The sequence below is a fragment of the Sturnira hondurensis genome, unplaced genomic scaffold (genome assembly GCF_014824575.4).
Source record: "Sturnira hondurensis isolate 20B ecotype Veracruz unplaced genomic scaffold, ASM1482457v3 Scaffold0013515, whole genome shotgun sequence".
In the NCBI taxonomy this organism is placed as follows: Eukaryota; Metazoa; Chordata; class Mammalia; order Chiroptera; family Phyllostomidae; genus Sturnira; species Sturnira hondurensis.
Window position 1 is genome coordinate 1906608 of NW_028086146.1, and position 17202 is coordinate 1923809.

Genomic DNA, 17202 nt, shown 5'->3' on the forward strand with positions numbered 1-17202 from the left:
AGCTAGTGAGGTAAGAGATAAACCAGGAGAGAGGGCTGTCTGAAAACCCAGTGAAGACTGTATTTATTTCCAAGAGAAAGGAACAGCCAAAAATTTGTCAAGTGCCACTGACAGGTCAAGTAAGGAGAGACCCAGGAACTGACCATCAGGGTTGTTGCAAGTCTCTTCTTCCTATCCCAGAGTTGGGTAATTTTCTCCCACTTTTCCCCATCAAAAACACTTTTCTTTCTTTTCTCCCCCTTCAGGACATTAGTGGGTTAGGCTTTTAACAAAAATTGTTGAGTAGTCTTATCTTCACATCAGCAATGCAAGCCTCCCCTGAGAAAAGACAGCCTAGTGGACCCTTTTTGAAATGAGGACAGGGAAAAACCAATTTTAAAAAATATGAATTAATTAATAAGTCTATAAATAAGTCTGCTACACAGAAAAGATATTATTTACTTTTAGTCATAGTAGCAAGTAGACAAGTTATTAAATACAGATAAGCAATTTCCAGCAGGGCAGCAAAACCCCTATGGACATAGGATGGAATGACTAAGAGATTCCTTTTGAACTAGTTGGTGCTAGGGGGTGAACTACAAGGAGAATGCACATGTCCCAGTAAGGGCGTATTGTATCAATCACATACAACTAGAACAGGTGTCAGCGCTTGGCTTACATAGATAGTCAGGTTTCCAACTTGGTAAGTTTCTCATTAACCATAGGCAACCTTGGGCTTGGCAAACTAACAGATGTTGCCTTATGTGAATCATTTTTATCACATTAATTAGACCCAAAGGTTGTCAAACTATGGCCCATGGGCCAAATCCAGTGTGCCATCTGTCTTTGCAAATAAAGCTTTATTGGAACACAGCCATATCCATGCTCATTCTTTCACGTACCATCTAGGCTTCATTTTAGATGCAGTGAGACTTGAATATTTGCAATAGAGACCATCTGGCCTACAAGTCTGAAAATATTTACTATCTGGTCTTTTATAGAAAAAGTTTGCTAACTCCTGGTATAAACTTGAAAATGGACGTTGTTTTGATCCTACTCCATGGGCTTTCATCTTAATTAACTTGAGGGGGCACATCTTAGATTTTTCTTCTTTTCCCGGGGGATGTCTGCTCTCCCTGCAGCTTTATGCCAGGGCAGTGGTTTCCAAAGTGTGGTCCATGGACCAGAAGCAATAGCATCACTTAGGAACTTGTTGGAAATATACATTCTCGATTCCCATGGAAGCTCTAGGGATGGGGCCCAGCACTATGTGCTTTATCTGCTCCTCCAGGTCAGTGTGATACTTGCCCAACTTGAGAGCCACTGTCCTAGAACAGACACTGATAAGAAGAGCTAAGAACTTGAAATGGGCATTTCTTCACACCCCAGTGCACACCATAGTTCTTTATACATTTGAATTAGGCTCTTCAGAGCAGTGCTTAGAGTGCCACTTTCTTATACAGCACCCTAGGGTAGCCCACTCTCTAGAATGATGGTGTTCGTGCTTATTATTGCAGCCAAATCATTCGTGGTGTCAGCAGCAGGAATAAGCCAAGTGTCTGTTCACACAAACATGGAAAAGCAGGATAATAAGGCTAAACACCCTCCAGTGATTATGGGCCCAAGATACGCATTGCATGCCCCTGGGTCATGGCTGTCTCCTGATTCCTCATCATGCTCTTTGATGGGCTTGTGACAGAACGAAAAGGGGCATTTATTTATTTATAGGAGAGAAAAGTAGGAGAGATTTGTTTCCAGCACCATCATGGATATGCTAGAGCATATGAAAAACTTTCAATTGGTATTTTCCTGCCACTGGTATTGTTCTTGCTATTTTCCTTCACTTAATGATCTAATCCTTCCCTGGAGCATTCACCCCTCTGCGCATCTAGAGGAATATCTCTGAAAATGAACAGCTGTGGTTTAAATAGAGCTGGAAACCTGGTCCCAGGAATCAGGCAGGGGCATCTGTGAGTCTTGGCGTTTTTAAGCAGGACGAGATGCAGCAAAGGAACAGTAAGCAAACCCAGGCCCATCTCTAAAGACCTGATGATGACATCAGTTTTTTAAATCTGCCAGAAATGAGTTTGAGACCCTAAGACATGAGAAAGATAGGGTGACCATACATACTGGTTTTCCCAGTTCCATTTTACACCTGTCACTCCAGAGTAGCAATTAATGATAACCCCTTCACTTGCAAAAACATCCCGATATTGGTGTGATCAATCATGTGTTCACCCCAGTGAGACACAACCCAGTAGAGTGCCAGAGGGCAGACTCTGCATTTCCTAACAGGTCTCTCTTTGCAGCCCCACGCAGACACACAATTCATTCAATGGCAAAATGGGGATCGTAATGTCTCTATCACAGGGTTGTTAAGCAGATTGAGTAAGCATGTGCAACCTTCCTGGCCCAGTGCCCCATACGTGTTAAGTGCTCAGCAATGGCTACCACTCCTCCGGGAGAGAGAAACGGCCTTCACTCAATTGGCCCAGTGGGCTTCACAATGGGAAATCATTCACAGCAGCTCTGAAATTCATAAGCAACCTTGCTTTGACTCTATTTGTAATTACCTTTTTAAACATATTATAATTATTGTTTTCTTTTAAGGAACTATGACATCAAGAAAAAAAATATCTCTCAGAGAAGGCCATATTCGCACCTGGAAAATAAGTTCCTATTCACAAACTTGAACAGGAGGCTCAAGTTTGTTAGATGCTGCTGCAAAATAAAGGCAGAAATGGAAATGACAATGTTGCGATTCATGGTGTTGAAACTTGAGGAAGCCCAATAAATTGTACTTCACTCTTGGTGAAAAAAGTTTCAGATTGACTGAGAGTTAGACACCGGGACCAGGCAGATGAAGAATGAAATACCATTTTTACTAATGATGAAGTTGTTGGAGATAATGACTTAGTGTGAGGGCCAAATGGGTTCACCTCTGCCCCCACCCAGTGAACCAGAAGAGAAATTTGGGTTTACAGCAGACACCTTTACTAATATCACTGACTGGCACTAGTACACAGGGCATGGGGGGCAGGGGGTCGAGGCAGGGTGGGTGCAGAATCCTCATCACGGAAGACTTTTAGTAGATTAGTTCTATCCCATCAAGAAACACAGGCATTAATCACCAATAATTAAGTTACTCAATTCAACACCACTGATTAGGTTACTTGATTCTACTCATGAACAGAAATAAGGGAAGGAGAAGGGGCTAGATGTGTCTCACTAATGGAACTTCCTCCCCATGGAAACTGGAAGCCAGAGGAAAGAAGGTCCCCCACAGCATTGTCACCCGTATTTCTTACTAAGGATTTAGTCACAGGAAAGACTGGATCAGATTGGAGTTACATTATCTTTTGAAAAAGATGTCCAGATAATCAAATAAAAATATCATATTTCCCAACTGTTGGTTCAAATTGGATGGAATACCATTTACTGATCCCAAATAATTAGTCCCCTTCCTCTGTCTTATATATGATAATGGCAGTCAGCTATTTTAATAACCTTGGTGGCAAATGAAGGTCGCTCCTAGCCTATAGCACCTTAGCTGCTAGAACGTATTAATCACCTCAGAGGAAAGAGAATTTAGGTTTCAATTTCAGTCATATTGTTTCCTATTCATTTCAAGTAGAGGAAGTAATAATTTTTAGGGACATCCTTCCCACAGAGGAAGAATGTAAACTTTTGTTTATATCTTTCTCCCCAGTGGCTGGGACATAGGACTCTAGCTGGGTCCAATTCTGAGAAATAGCAAGGCTTCCATTTAAAAGTACAAGACAGCTGAAATGAAATTGCCTGTTCAAGTGCCTGAGAATCTGGACACTTCCAGACTTAATCCAGATGGACCAGTGACATGTGATCGCCCACCCAGATCACTCAGCACATTCTTCTCTAGGGCCCTGACCACGGAGACCCAGAGAAGACCCGAGAAAGGACACAAGGGGGCCACCTAAATGGCTATCTTCTCCACTTTCAGTAGTATGCGTCAATGGCATTGTGCTAAGGCTTGACACTCAGTCCCTTTACAGCTACCAGTTTATTCCTGTCCTTCCAGCTGTGTTAGCCCCAAGGGATAGAGCCTGGGCATTTCTATCACAAGCATTTATTTGAACTCTCTTCTAAACACGAGGCACTGTGAAAACCAGAATGTTGCCTAAGAGGGATGGGGGTGTCTGTCCCATGGAGTTTATAATTCAGTGGATGAAACTTTCATGAAAATAAGGCAGAAATAAAATAACTGCCAAAAGAAATGTATAAAAAAGAACAACAACAACAATGGGACTCCAAAAGAATGAATAATTAATACTTCCTGAGGGAATCAGGAAAGGTGTCAGGATTTAGTAACATTTGAACTGGACTTGGAAGATTGAATTGGGGGTCTCTGAGGACCCACAGTAAATAGCACCTCTCTTCCTCATGCAAGTTCTAAACCATTTTAGAAATAAAACAAGCCCTTGATAGAACTCAAAATATCATTTTTTAGTTGGGGCACAAGTTAGCAGTCATGGTGTTAAGTCTGTTGGCCAGTGGACTTAGTGGCTCCCCTGACTTAGGCAGCATCTCAAGGTGAGCCTTCCCCTCGCACCCCCAACCTGCCACACACACCTTCAGCAGCAGGACCACTTGGAGGAGCCCCGTAGTCTCAGGCTTCCTACAGGCAAATGCCAAAGGGAAGAAGCATGAGGCTCAGTGAGAAAGCCTAGTTAGCCTGCTCAAATTCACCAAAAAGCCAAGTGAGTAAAAGAGCATAGAAAACTCGAGGATGTGCTTACGAGAAATTCTTCATGAGAATTAGGATGGCGAATGGGGAGTTAAATAAAAATAGGCTGAGGATTGTGAAAATAATCCGAAGAGACCAGAATCAGAGTGAGAATTCTGGAGAGAGATGAGGCTACAAGTGAAGGTTGGGTCCAGAATGTGGGAGGCTTGTCTGTCACACGAAAGGATTTGGGCTTTTATCCATAAGCAGTGGGAATCCTCTGAGGACTGTTACAGACAAGGCGTATTTATGGATAATAATCAGCAGTTATGCGATGGTTGTTGGAGAGCAGGAAAATCAGTCAGGCAGTGATCTTAGTAGTCCACAGGAAAGCCAATGAGCATAGAGCCTGGGTATTTGACGTAATTCCTGATTTCATAAAAATTTAAGTCAGACCTGAGTGTTCTGGATCTCAAGTTGGTTGATTGAGGGAAAATTGTTTATGTTATTAAAACATTTTAAAATTTCGGTTGAAATAACTACATTGTCCTCTAATGTATGAGAAATCAGGATGTACTTGATGGTAACTCAGTATCCTGTCTTCTGTACCCCAAATTTTAGTGATAAACCACTACATGTAGAGCACGGTATGATACACTGGGAATACAGAGATAAACCTAATAGAGAAAAGAGATGTCCAAACATGTAACTAATGAAATGAAACTTCAAGAGATTTTCAAGGTACATAACTACTGACATGCACTTTGTAATACATGAATGAGGATGGTTAATTCTGCTAGTGGAGGTCAGAGGGAGGGACCCAAGGAAGCTTGTCTTTGAGTCTGAAAATTTAAGGATGAGTATCCATTCCTCACAGAAAGTAAATCAAAAAGAACATTCCTTAAAGAGAGAATAGAGCCTTTTTATATTTGAGGCAGAGAAAAGTAGTTGCAGTCTCCCTCAACTGATGCAAAGAGATTTTTTAATAATTTTGGACAGGTAATTGAATACACACCACCAGCAACATTTCCCTGTCTCCTGCCATCTGCCTCTCATACCCAGCCCTGCTCCACACTGTGGGTCTTTTCATGTTTTTTCAATCCAGAATTCCCTTGGCTGCTCTGTTGCTGGCTAATTTCTGCCAAGAAGCCAAAGGAACTTGTACGGGCTGTGGGCGCCTAGATCCTGGCACCATTACAGGAGAGTGTGGGCAAAGTATTATGAAGTAAAATGAATTAGAACCACTCTGGTTACCTTACATCTGAGAAGGCAGTGAATGCCTTTTGATGTGGGCTTCGAGCAGAGCAGAGACTAAGAAGACTATGGCTTTGTTTGGGTGAGTTTTCTTGTAGACTTAGATCAGTTACATCTAAACATTCAGCCTGCAAACAATGGCCCCAAAGAAAATAATGCTGGCTTTTCTTTTATGAAAGTGATACTTGCCATAGAGCCCATGGGATTGGCTGTTTGCTTTCTATTGAAACGATTCATGGGGAATGTTGTTTGGATGTACTTGTTATATATGCACATTAATGGCAGAATATTTTAATCAGAGCTCTCTGCCCATAAGGGAATAACTGTTTCCCATTCACTAAGTCAAAAGCTAAGTTAGTTTATTAGCATATAATATACTTGGAGTTGGTTGTATGGTTTATAGATCTTATTATTTGGCGTTTATATTTTATCCAACCCACAGAACTCAAAAGACTTAACAAGCCGATTGAAGAATTGAGGAGAGGCCCCTAGTAGAAGGCATCTGGGGAATGACATGAAATGTCACCTACCCCAAAAGAGACAGTTTTAGCCATTTGGATACAAGATAAAGGGACTGGGTTCTGAAGCATGTTACTGCTCTGCAGGAGAGACTATTTAAACTTAGAGCACGTTTCAGATTATTTTTCAGAGCATCTTTTTGGTTTACACATACAGAGTGCATTAATTTTACTTTCATCTTCAAAAATAATTTATACACTTAAAGTAGAAACATTATTTCAACTTAATAAATATAAATAAAAGACGTTGTTTGCATCTGTTTAAACATATTGTTCTTAGTAAGTGCCAGGATCTGCTCTAAGTACTTTGTAAATAATAAGGTCTTTATTACTCAGAGCAACCCTGTGAATTATGTACCAACTCTGTATGTTAGATCATGTGTAGAAAATCAAAATGTATTTTTGGTATATCGATTTATATCAAGGTTTCTTTTTGCCCTACTAAGATGTGCATGGTTCCAAATAACACGCTATTAATTTTGTGGAGTCTAACCATGCTGTCAAAGTTTACAGTAGCAGGAAGGTAAAATAGACTGGCCACCCGTGCTGAGGGGGTAAGTGGGAGTCAGTAGGAAGCCAGCAGATAAATGAAGGTAAAAGTTATAACGGGACTGAGAATCAAAGGCTAAGAACAAGGACAAAACAGGTTCAGCCCAGTTCCAGGCTCACAGCCCACAATCTAAGGAAAATCTCAATTGGATGGTGTGCGAAATAGGTCAAAGCTTTCAAAGTGTAGGGTAAAGAGGGCAGTGGTGTTGTGTGAAAAAAATGCTTCCAGGAATGTTCAGTGAAATCATGGCAAAACCCCAGTCTGGGGGCCCATGCTGCCAGGGAGGGACCAAAGGCCCCAGCCTCGTTTCATGTAGAAGACGGTGCTGCTCTCTAGGAATTAAGGATAATCCAAGAGTGATTGCTTTCTCCTCTACTGGGTACAGAGCTCTCCAAAGAGGGGACCAAAACCTCTCCTGCTGTTGTTAGGGTAAAGTTCCTTTTTATACAACACAGGCAACATCTTGTACTTTAAAGAGAGAGAAGTAGAGCAGCTCACCGTGACCTCTAACCAGCTTCCCACATGAGCATCGGCTGATGCTCCAAAAGGGAGACCCACTTGGCCTTTCTACAGCTGGTAGTCTTTGCTCAATTTTGACTTGAATGTTGCCTCTTAAAGCCCTGCCTCAAAAAAAAACCCTGCTATCCAAAATTCTTCTTATTCAAGACCTCTCAAGGACTCTTCCCACGCAGGCGTCTGCATGCTGAGAAGGCTCACAGGGGGACTTTTAGGGTACGTAAAGACAAGTGAAGGCTTTGTAGAGTGAGAAGAGGTGAACCTAAGGAGTCAAGTGTTGGGTAGCAATAAAAAGAAACTCACTCAAAATACAAAAAGGGTATTTTTTCATGAGGAGACAGAAATGTGTCTCCACCCTGTTTTCATATGACTCATGGGTGAAGAATGTTCTTTTTCATTTTTAAATGTTTAAAAATAAATCGAAAATGTTTTATGACATAGGAAAACTCCTTGAAATTTAAATTTCAGCATCCACATAAATTCCCTTTTTCTCATTAGTATGTATACCTGTAGTACAAAAATAGACATTTAATTGTATTTTAAAATATATTCTTTAATTTTTTTTAAATTTGTTTTCTCTCTTGTTATATAAGTATTTGCATGCTATTCTCAGTTTGACCCATTGTCCTGACAAAGCCTAAAATATTTAGTATGTTATCCTTCTTCAGAAGAGACAATTATCTCCCCAGGTCTATAGGGGACTCTGTGTAGGAACTACAGCCAAGTGACTGTCACTTGGACTGAAAAGTCACCAGAATCTTGGAAATCTCTGTCTCACACAAATACCCTTGGCCTCCCTCTCATTCAAACCACATGCTCTCTCCTCCCTGGCGCCCTCTGTTCCCTTTTATTCTTCCTGCATACAGGCTTCTTTGTCTGTTTATTCACCCTCCCACAGTCCCATCAAAGCCACCAGTAATAGAGGGTTTACTCAACAAATACGAATGGCCACCTGTCTCCCAGTTACTCACCTTGGGCCCAAGGTATCAATTCCAATTCCAGGAAGGTAAATCTAACCCACTGTAGGTCTGGAATTAAACCAGGATTGAAAGAGGCCAAGCAAGGCGGCCTTTCTGTGCTGTGGATAGTTCAATTCCCTAAGGGAGTGTGGATAGGGGAGACATGATGAGTGTTTCCAGGCCACATGCCACAGTGACCTTGGCTGGCTTGTGAGATTTCCTATTCAATCTACTCATCTACCTCTCCAGTTCTGTCTTTTGGCCTCTGATTGCTTAACAGAAAAGCAAAGCAGGAAGACAATGCTAAAAATAAGAGCCAACTAGTGAGGGCTAGTACAGGATTTCTATGGAAATATCTGTAACATTGATAATTCACAAAATATATTACTTCAACAATATAGAAAACAAACAGAAGAAATGGGGTTTGCTATATTAATACAATAGATTTTATAGTGTCAGTCCCCAGGATAAGAAATTCTATGTACCATTACTTTCAATCTGTTATCACTGTCTCAGAGAGGCGTTCCCATTAATCCAAACTCTGTTATCTTCAGTGTCTGGACAGCCGCATACCATATTTTGCTCTATATAATGTGCACCTGTGTTTCTGTGCTCATTATACATGGAACCATTTTACCCATGTATAATGTGCATCCTTATCTTTCCCTCAAAAATTTGGACAAAAAAGTGCACACTATACAGGGCAAAATACAGTATCTCCAGCCAAATGTGCTGAGATTTTAAATGCCAAGATAAAAAATGCATGTTCATTTTCCCTGAAATATTGATATTAGCTTTAAATATAGAAAGGTTTTATATGGAATGGGTCTGTTAAGTTAAACACAAATAAGGAAGTTGCCATAGGGATTGGCAATGATAAGAAAAGACGTTTAATAAATTCACATTATTTTTACCCCTGCTTAGTTCTACAGTGGGTTGAAAATTTACGCCTTATGAAGTCCCAACCACAAGCAAAGACCCCAGGCATCTTTCAAGGAATTTCTTCCCCACTAGAGAACCATGGATACCTGAAAGTGAAGCGTCTTGTTGTGTATTTACTTTGCTTCATAGCATCTGCATCACCTTGTAATTCCAAGTACTTTCCTAAGCATCAATTTAGGTGCAGAATTATAGAGACAAAAAAAGTGTGGTAATAATGACACACACAATTGTTCCACAGTAGGTGTGACACTCCCTTATGGAGGAACATCATCAGGATTCACTAAAATGTATTTTGGTTTATTACCCATTTCCCTGAAAAGTCAGACACATCCCATTTATGGTTCTCTTGTCTTGAGTGGATATTGTATCCTCTCTCCAAACCATGAGGGCAATAAATAAAACATCTGCTTCCATAGATGAATGAAGGGATATTATAGTTAAAATGAGATGCATTTTTTCTCATATCATCCCTAGATATTGTCTTGGGCACACTCTGTTCCTTAGAAGCTCAAAGATTTTCAATAACATTTCTTTTTGTATATATAGCATATTAAACATTCTCTTTCTGTATAATAATATTCAGTTGTACCTGAATATTCATGTCCTGGAAATATTCCTAATTGTAAGAAGCACCTTAAACTGAATCAATAAGAATAGTTTTGAATGTTGCTTTTCACCAATCCATCCCACAATTTCCAGACCACAGAAGAGAGGCAGTAAAAGTTAAGGACATCAAGAATCTAAATCTGGAACTATTTGTGAGACGCTGTGGTATTGTGCAAATCTGGGCCATTTCTTTTCAAGTAGGCAGTAAATAAGAGACCATTCAAATGAGACATATAGCTTAACTGCTACCCTTCCCCTCACTACAGTAATTGCTAGTGTCCCCCAAGTCTATGTAAGGTTCTATTTGAAAAATGCACAATCTCAGGTGGTTGCTGAGTTTTATGGCCCCAATACATAGTCCAAAAACAGGAAATGGTGAGCAGTGTTTTGTTGGTTAAGTCAACCATTGAATCAAAGACCAGGCCATTTAAGGGACAAATTGGATGAAGGGGACATGTTCCTTGCTTTTTAATTTTATGCAAAACTTAACTATGCACATTTTAAATAATAAAAAACAAAACATATTAATAAGGTCTCATATACATAATTTCAAAGCATATGAATTCTTCACACAAACTTCTAAATCAGGAATCACTTAATTCCAGAGCTGGCAAGGCCAGTGAATTATGTTCATGTTATTGCTATACAGCGTTAGCTGTTAAACAGAAATGTCCACCCACCGCTAATAGACACAGTCCCGATTGCTCAAAATCCTCAGGAAGTCACGGCTCACATAAAACTCAAACCCTCCGTTAGAAATAACTTATGCTGCAACAATCATATGATCTGTGTGGCCTTTGTCATTCGGATTCGGCTAAAGATCAAGCTGCTCCATTCTAACTCCATGTAAATATAAACCATTTTCCAACAGCAAATAAAGTATCCTTTAGGCTCATAGGCATTTTAGATCATATATGGTGGTGTTGATATAAAACCAATGTGTTAGTTTAGCTTGATGTTAACATAAAACCAAAGCGTTAATGCAGTTTGATCCAACTTTTCAGTTGTCTAAGCAGTCCACTACAACACACCACATGCTTTCTCAAGTGTCTGAACCAATCATGAACTATGGTCTTGTGTCGGCAGAAAAAGGGAGGAAGAGAGAAAAAAGGCCTTTGGAATTTTGAGACATTCCTCTATTCCTTCCACCTCCCTTCCTCACAATACCCCACCCAGTCTTTGTTTAAGTCAATTTTGACACTTTTTGCTTATTGGAAGCGCAGGTTGAACTGCATCACAGTCATAACAAAATGTGACGGAAGTCTAAGAGATTATCTTCTGTGAAACACAGTTGGGTTTAGTTTGTCATTCGAGAGCCCTCGGGCATCCTCTAGACTATAGCTACTAAGTCCGTGACTCACGCACATGTTTTTGTAGGCTGTGATGCATCCAGTTCTAAAGCTGCAAAAGCTAGAGTTTGCAAGAACCTACAGAAGATTCTTAAGCAACTCTACATTACTCTAAGATTAAATTCTAATGGAAATTTATTATCTCTAAGAACTACTGCAAGTCTTTGGTTATGGTAGAAAGTGAAAAATTATTGCAATCAAATGAGAAATTAACCTACTTTTCCTCAAAGCTAAAAGAACAAGTATTCACAAAAAGGTTCCGGAGGGATCTAGATAAAATTAAACTTCTTTTCCCTAAATAATAGAGATTACATTTTTAAAACCATGGGTCCAAGCAACCATTTTTGTGAATGGTTGATGGATTTGGCCAAGTAAGGCGTACATTTGAGAGGATGTTTAAAGGAAGTTGTGTTGATTTTTATGAGCATAAAGAAAATGGTGTGGGCCCTGGGCACCCACCTGGATCTGCAGTTGATGCCCAGTTTGCTCTATGTCAACAATAAAAATATACCACTCTTGATATTTTAAAAAGCTTTTTTTTACTAATGAAGTTATGTACTACAGATATTATTTTGTATGTTTGTTAATTTCTCTATAGAGTATTTTTAATACTCTATAAAAGGTAATTTAGAATGAAACTGTGGGCAGACAAAACAAAAACAAGAAGAGAAATGAAGGGGAGGGAAGAGAATAACCTATAGGTAGTGCTTCATCCTGGGAAGTTAAGCCAATCAATGTAACAAGGCAGCGATAACATGATATAGCTTCCCTGGGCATAGTTTTGTTTGAAAACCCATTTCAGAACTCGTCTCAGAGGCCTCAGTGAGCTTCATAAAAGAACACAAGTCAATGCTTTTTGCACATACACCAATGGGCTTATTTTAGGATGGGGTTATATAGGGGTCCATTAGCAAGTTTTTCAATAGGCTTCAAGGATCCATGAACCCCTTTGAAATTGCATAGAAGTATTTTTGTGACTGTCCATATGTGCAGTTATTTTTTCAGAGAAAGTGTGAATAGCTGTTATCAGATCCATGAAAGTATTAAAAGATCCTGATATCTAAAAAATAGGCTAAGAACCATTGTTTTAGGTCATTACTAATTATTTAAGGTTTTCTTTTCTCAGAAACAAACATAATATGTGTGTGTGTTTGTGTGTCTTGATAGGAAGGCTTAATGTCACCACATCTTAACAAATTTAATCCACTTATCATAAATATATAGAGAATTGATATAGTTTTTCATCATTATAATTGGTTACGACTTTATTCCTAACATAGGAACTCTAAACCTCTGAATTTCTACAAGGCATAACAACTTAACTACAAGCAGACAATTTATTGCTCTCAGATCATCCTCTGAAAATTGATCCTCGGCACCTGTAAACTAAGAGTGGTCTCCAGCCATCTTGTCTATTGTCTTGTAGACTCTAGATCACTGGAACATTCTAGAAAGTCCACTTCATGATGTCTTCCTCTGTGAGAACACTGAGTAGATCACAGTTGTTGTGTGAGTTGGAGTAAAGATCCCACTGACAGAATCAGTGCTCAAGAGTCAAAATTTGGAAAAGGCCTCCCTTAGAGGATCCTAGAATAAGTGTAAATCTATCATTTGCTATAAAATATGAAGTGTGACTCATTGTTTCTTGATATGAAGCAAGATGGGAGTAAGTGCTAAAACTAAACGAAAAGGAAAGTTAAACAGCAAAGTACTTTGAGAAGTACTTTATAAACTAACTTTTTAAATGCTGGAAAAGACACACTTCCAAGACACATTAAAATACAAATCTACAGGGGTAGGTATTTTTTATGTCAGCAAATTCTCCTCCAAAAGAAACGTGCTGTATTAACATTTCAAATGAGATGTTAATCTTCAAAGTGCCTTTCAACAGGAATTTACTCAAACCTCTAATCAGCAGCAATGGGAAAAGGGTCTTCCTCGGAGACACCCAAACAGAGCTTTCAAGCAATCTTTTGTGCAAGTCATGCAGGGTTTCTGGGTCAAAGGAGAGAGCAGCACAGCCTTTCACTTCCTTCTCCTTGAATTTGAAGGAGGAACTCTCAGAACCTCTCCACGCACAGAAAACTCTGGTGGGATCACGAGTCTTTTCTCTCTCTCCCAGTTCCTTCTGGGGAACAACAACAACAAATCTTTGCATCTGGTCTTGATCAACAATGTCATTTTTTTATACTTTAAAATGTAGATTTAAAACAGCACCCATTTTTTTTATAAGTGGCATTTTGGAACACTCCATTAAGATGAAAATCAAGCCATGAAAACACACTGATTCAGAAGTAAAACAGGTCATACATAAGTCATATAAAATTTCTTATTAATGGAGCAAGAAACCAAATCCCAAACTAGTATTTCTCACAGAAAAGCAGTTTTGTGATATAAGATAAAACCATAGCTGAAGGGGGAAGAGGGAGAACTAAGATGGCTAAAGGTTTGTTTTAGTTCCTGTTGATAGACTAGAGGGGTATAGAATCTTGATTAGCCCTTTTTTTAAGACAACTGTTTTGGGTATCCTACAAAACCTGAGAAGGTTGAATGAGAAAATGCAGTGTGATACCAAATTGAGTATTCAACGACAAATAATAACACTTGATAAGGCACTTGAAAATGAATTTGATTTCTTTCGCATGTCTCTCATAGACATTTGTTTTGAATAGTTGTTTTTAATATGTTAGGTAGAGCCATGGGTAAGTGCTGATGTTAGGGTAATTTTTACTTGAAAACAGCAGTGTCTTGTGGTTCCGCATAAATAGCTTAAATATTTTAAGAAAGGTCTGTGAAACCACTGGATTGAACAAATGCTTACTGACCAGCCACCGTGTGCCTAGCACCTTGCTCAGTACGAAGGACGCTGTGATGGCAGATGGCAGACGCCATGTCTCCTGACACCTTATTATAACTAGTATGCTGTTAGGAATCCATAATCAAGCTGATCATTTATGGTCAAAAATAAACCCATTATTTGGCCAGTAGTTGATGCCACAAGTTAAAATATGCCTTCAGCTGACTTTGATAAAAAGGACCATTTAAAGATTTTCTTACCACTGTGTTGGCTTCAGGAAGGGGGAATTATTAACTTCCCATTTTTCATGTAAGAAACTGAACCAATGAATACATGCAAGACTTGTTTAACATCACCTTTGTCTTCCAACCTTTGGAGCCCCAACCAGGGCTCCATCTGCTAATCAGTTCCTCTCTCTCCTCCTCCCCTCATGCCCTCCCCTGTGAATACAGTAATCAGTGCCTTGAGCCCCCAGCATCCTGGGAGGTGTTGGGAAAGGGCAAAGTCAAAGAGACTTTCTGGTGGGAGCATTCTGCTGATGGGTTTTCTGTTAAGTTTTGCTCAGTATTTTAGTCCCTCCTATGTTGTTACCTCCCCCTGTGCTCAGTAATTTTAGTTTGTGCTTTTTTCTCTCTCTCTTTTTTTTTTGTCTCTTTGGTGTGCTGGCTTTGTGTTCTTTTCTCTTTTTTCCTTTTATTTTCATTTTTTAATGCAGGAATCGGTCAAGGCGTTCCAGTGGTGGCGCTCATTGTGGAAGGAGGACCCAACGTGATCTCAATCGTCTTGGAGTACCTTCGAGACACCCCTCCCGTGCCGGTCGTTGTCTGTGATGGGAGTGGACGGGCATCCGACATCCTGGCATTTGGGCACAAATACTCAGAAGAAGGCGGGTAGGTAATTTTCCAGGCCCCGTAGGAGAGCTGTGCGTGCAGAGCCCGTGTTCTAAGCGTGGAAGAGAGGGTATTAGCTGATTACGGTGGATGGCATGGGAGGGTGGTGAGAAAGAATAAGGGAACATATTCCAAACATCCTATTAAGCGGTAAATTCTGTGAAAGCGATACTAGACCACACTGATGATAAAAAGGAAAGGGGGGCAAGGGGGCCATCGGGGCCTTTCTCTTTTCTTTGTTAGCACAGCTAACCTGGGCCGTAGAATACGGATTAGTAACTTGGGAGAAGCCGGAACGTGCAGCTTCCAGGCTTGGCCACCACATAGCAGCATCACCAGGCTGCTGTGGGTCTATACATGCTAAGTGTTTACAGAAACAGCTGGCAGCCTGTGCTGTCCAACCCATATGTGTTGGCTTGGGAAGTGGCATCTCTTTAAAGGGAACCACCCTGGCCCTGAATAAACTCCTCTTGACTCCCTTGTGTCCTTTCCTTGGTCTCTCAGCCCCCCAATGCTGCTGCTCTCAGTAGTCCAAAGCATTCAGGCCCATGGAGGCCTTCCTTTCACAGCCCGCTTCTCCAACCAGGGATCCAGGCATTCACAGATTGCTAGATCAAAGTAATTCACTTCACTATGTGAATGAGTGGAAGGAGGAAAATTCAAGGGAGCCACCGAACTTTTAAATAAGGAACTTCCTAACATAATCAATTATTCTAACACGTGAAACTGGAGGGAGAAAGGAGCTCCAAAGGAGATGGGGGTCATTTATTCATCCCTCTTATAAGTCTACAGTAAGTGCCTACCATGTGCCTTGCACTAAGATAGGGAAAAGAATAACATACTACTTCTGCCCTCAAAGATCTCACAGTGAAACTAGTAAATAGGCAAACTTGGAATTATAATAAAAGCGACAGGTGAGCTTGCTTACTTCAGGACACCCCCCCCCATTCTACCTCTCTCTGGCCCAACCTGCCTTAGAATAAGGAGATTCAGCATAGGAGCTCAATACCACCACCTCTTCTCTTCCCATTCTTTTCTTACCTCTGCGAGCAGCAGTCCAGGCGAGCCACTGAATCAGCACGCTCCCCTGGTAAGTGTGTGGACCTAGCCATGTGAAAGGAGGAATGGCGAAAAGCATAGGGCCTCTTGCTCAACACTGCAAACAATGACAGAGATTTTAGGCCCTGTTAAAGCTTTTGATATTCTTTTTAAAGTTAATTTTGTAAGCACNTCTACAGTAAGTGCCTACCGTGTGCCTTGCACTAAGATAGGGAAAAGAATAACATACTACTTCTGTCCTCAAAGATCTCACAGTGAAACTAGTAAATAGGCAAACTTGGAATTATAATAAAAGCGACAGGTGAGCTTGCTTACTTCAGGACACCCCCCCCCACCCATTCTACCTCTCTCTGGCCCAACCTGCCTTAGAATAAGGAGATTCAGCATAGGAGCTCAATACCACCACCTCTTCTCTTCCCATTCTTTTCTTACCTCTGTGAGCAGCAGTCCAGGCGAGCCACTGAATCAGCACGCTCCCCTGGTAAGTGTGTGGACCTAGCCATGTGAAAGGAGGAATGGCGAAAAGCATAGGGCCTCTTGCTCAACACTGCAAACAATGACAGAGATTTTAGGCCCTGTTAAAGCTTTTGATATTCTTTTTAAAGTTAATTTTGTAAGCACGGTGTGCTTACTAGCAAATTTAATTAAATTACCTTTATCTTCTTCTTTGATAGCAAATATTGGTCCACATTTTTAGTTAAGGAGATAAAAAAAGAAAGGGAACATTTGTCCAGTGCCTCCATGTCTATTACCAACACGAATTTAATCTCCTCAACTGTGCTTTGCTTTTATGAAAAATGTAGCCATTGTTCTCATTGATTTAAGTATAGCAATTTGTTCCTTTTTCTGAAAGAAGTAAAGAATTTGTACAGTTTTCATCTTTGGCTTACTTTTTTGCTTCCTAGTGCTTGTGATTATTTTATTGTGTTTCTATGAAGTAAAAACAGGTTTGCATTGAGAATGCATGCTTCCCGCCTTACCTGTGTGATCAGGACGGAAGGCGTGCTTCATTTCAGAAAACAAAGGAACGAGGAAGCCGTGCATCCCAGTATTTCAGGTTTTCTAGGTCTATACACAATGA

General features: G+C 40.3%; 1 protein-coding gene across 1 annotated transcript in view; it reads left to right on the plus strand.

The window, feature by feature from the left end:
* LOC118997821 (transient receptor potential cation channel subfamily M member 3-like) overlaps positions 1-15066 on the plus strand; it is a 71170-nt gene extending 56104 nt beyond the window's left edge. Inside the window, exon 6 of the mRNA XM_037061681.1 lies at positions 14888-15066. Within this exon, the coding sequence (XP_036917576.1) occupies positions 14888-15066 (179 nt within the window). The remainder of the gene's footprint in view (positions 1-14887) is intronic.
* Positions 15067-17202: the final 2136 nt, after the last annotated feature.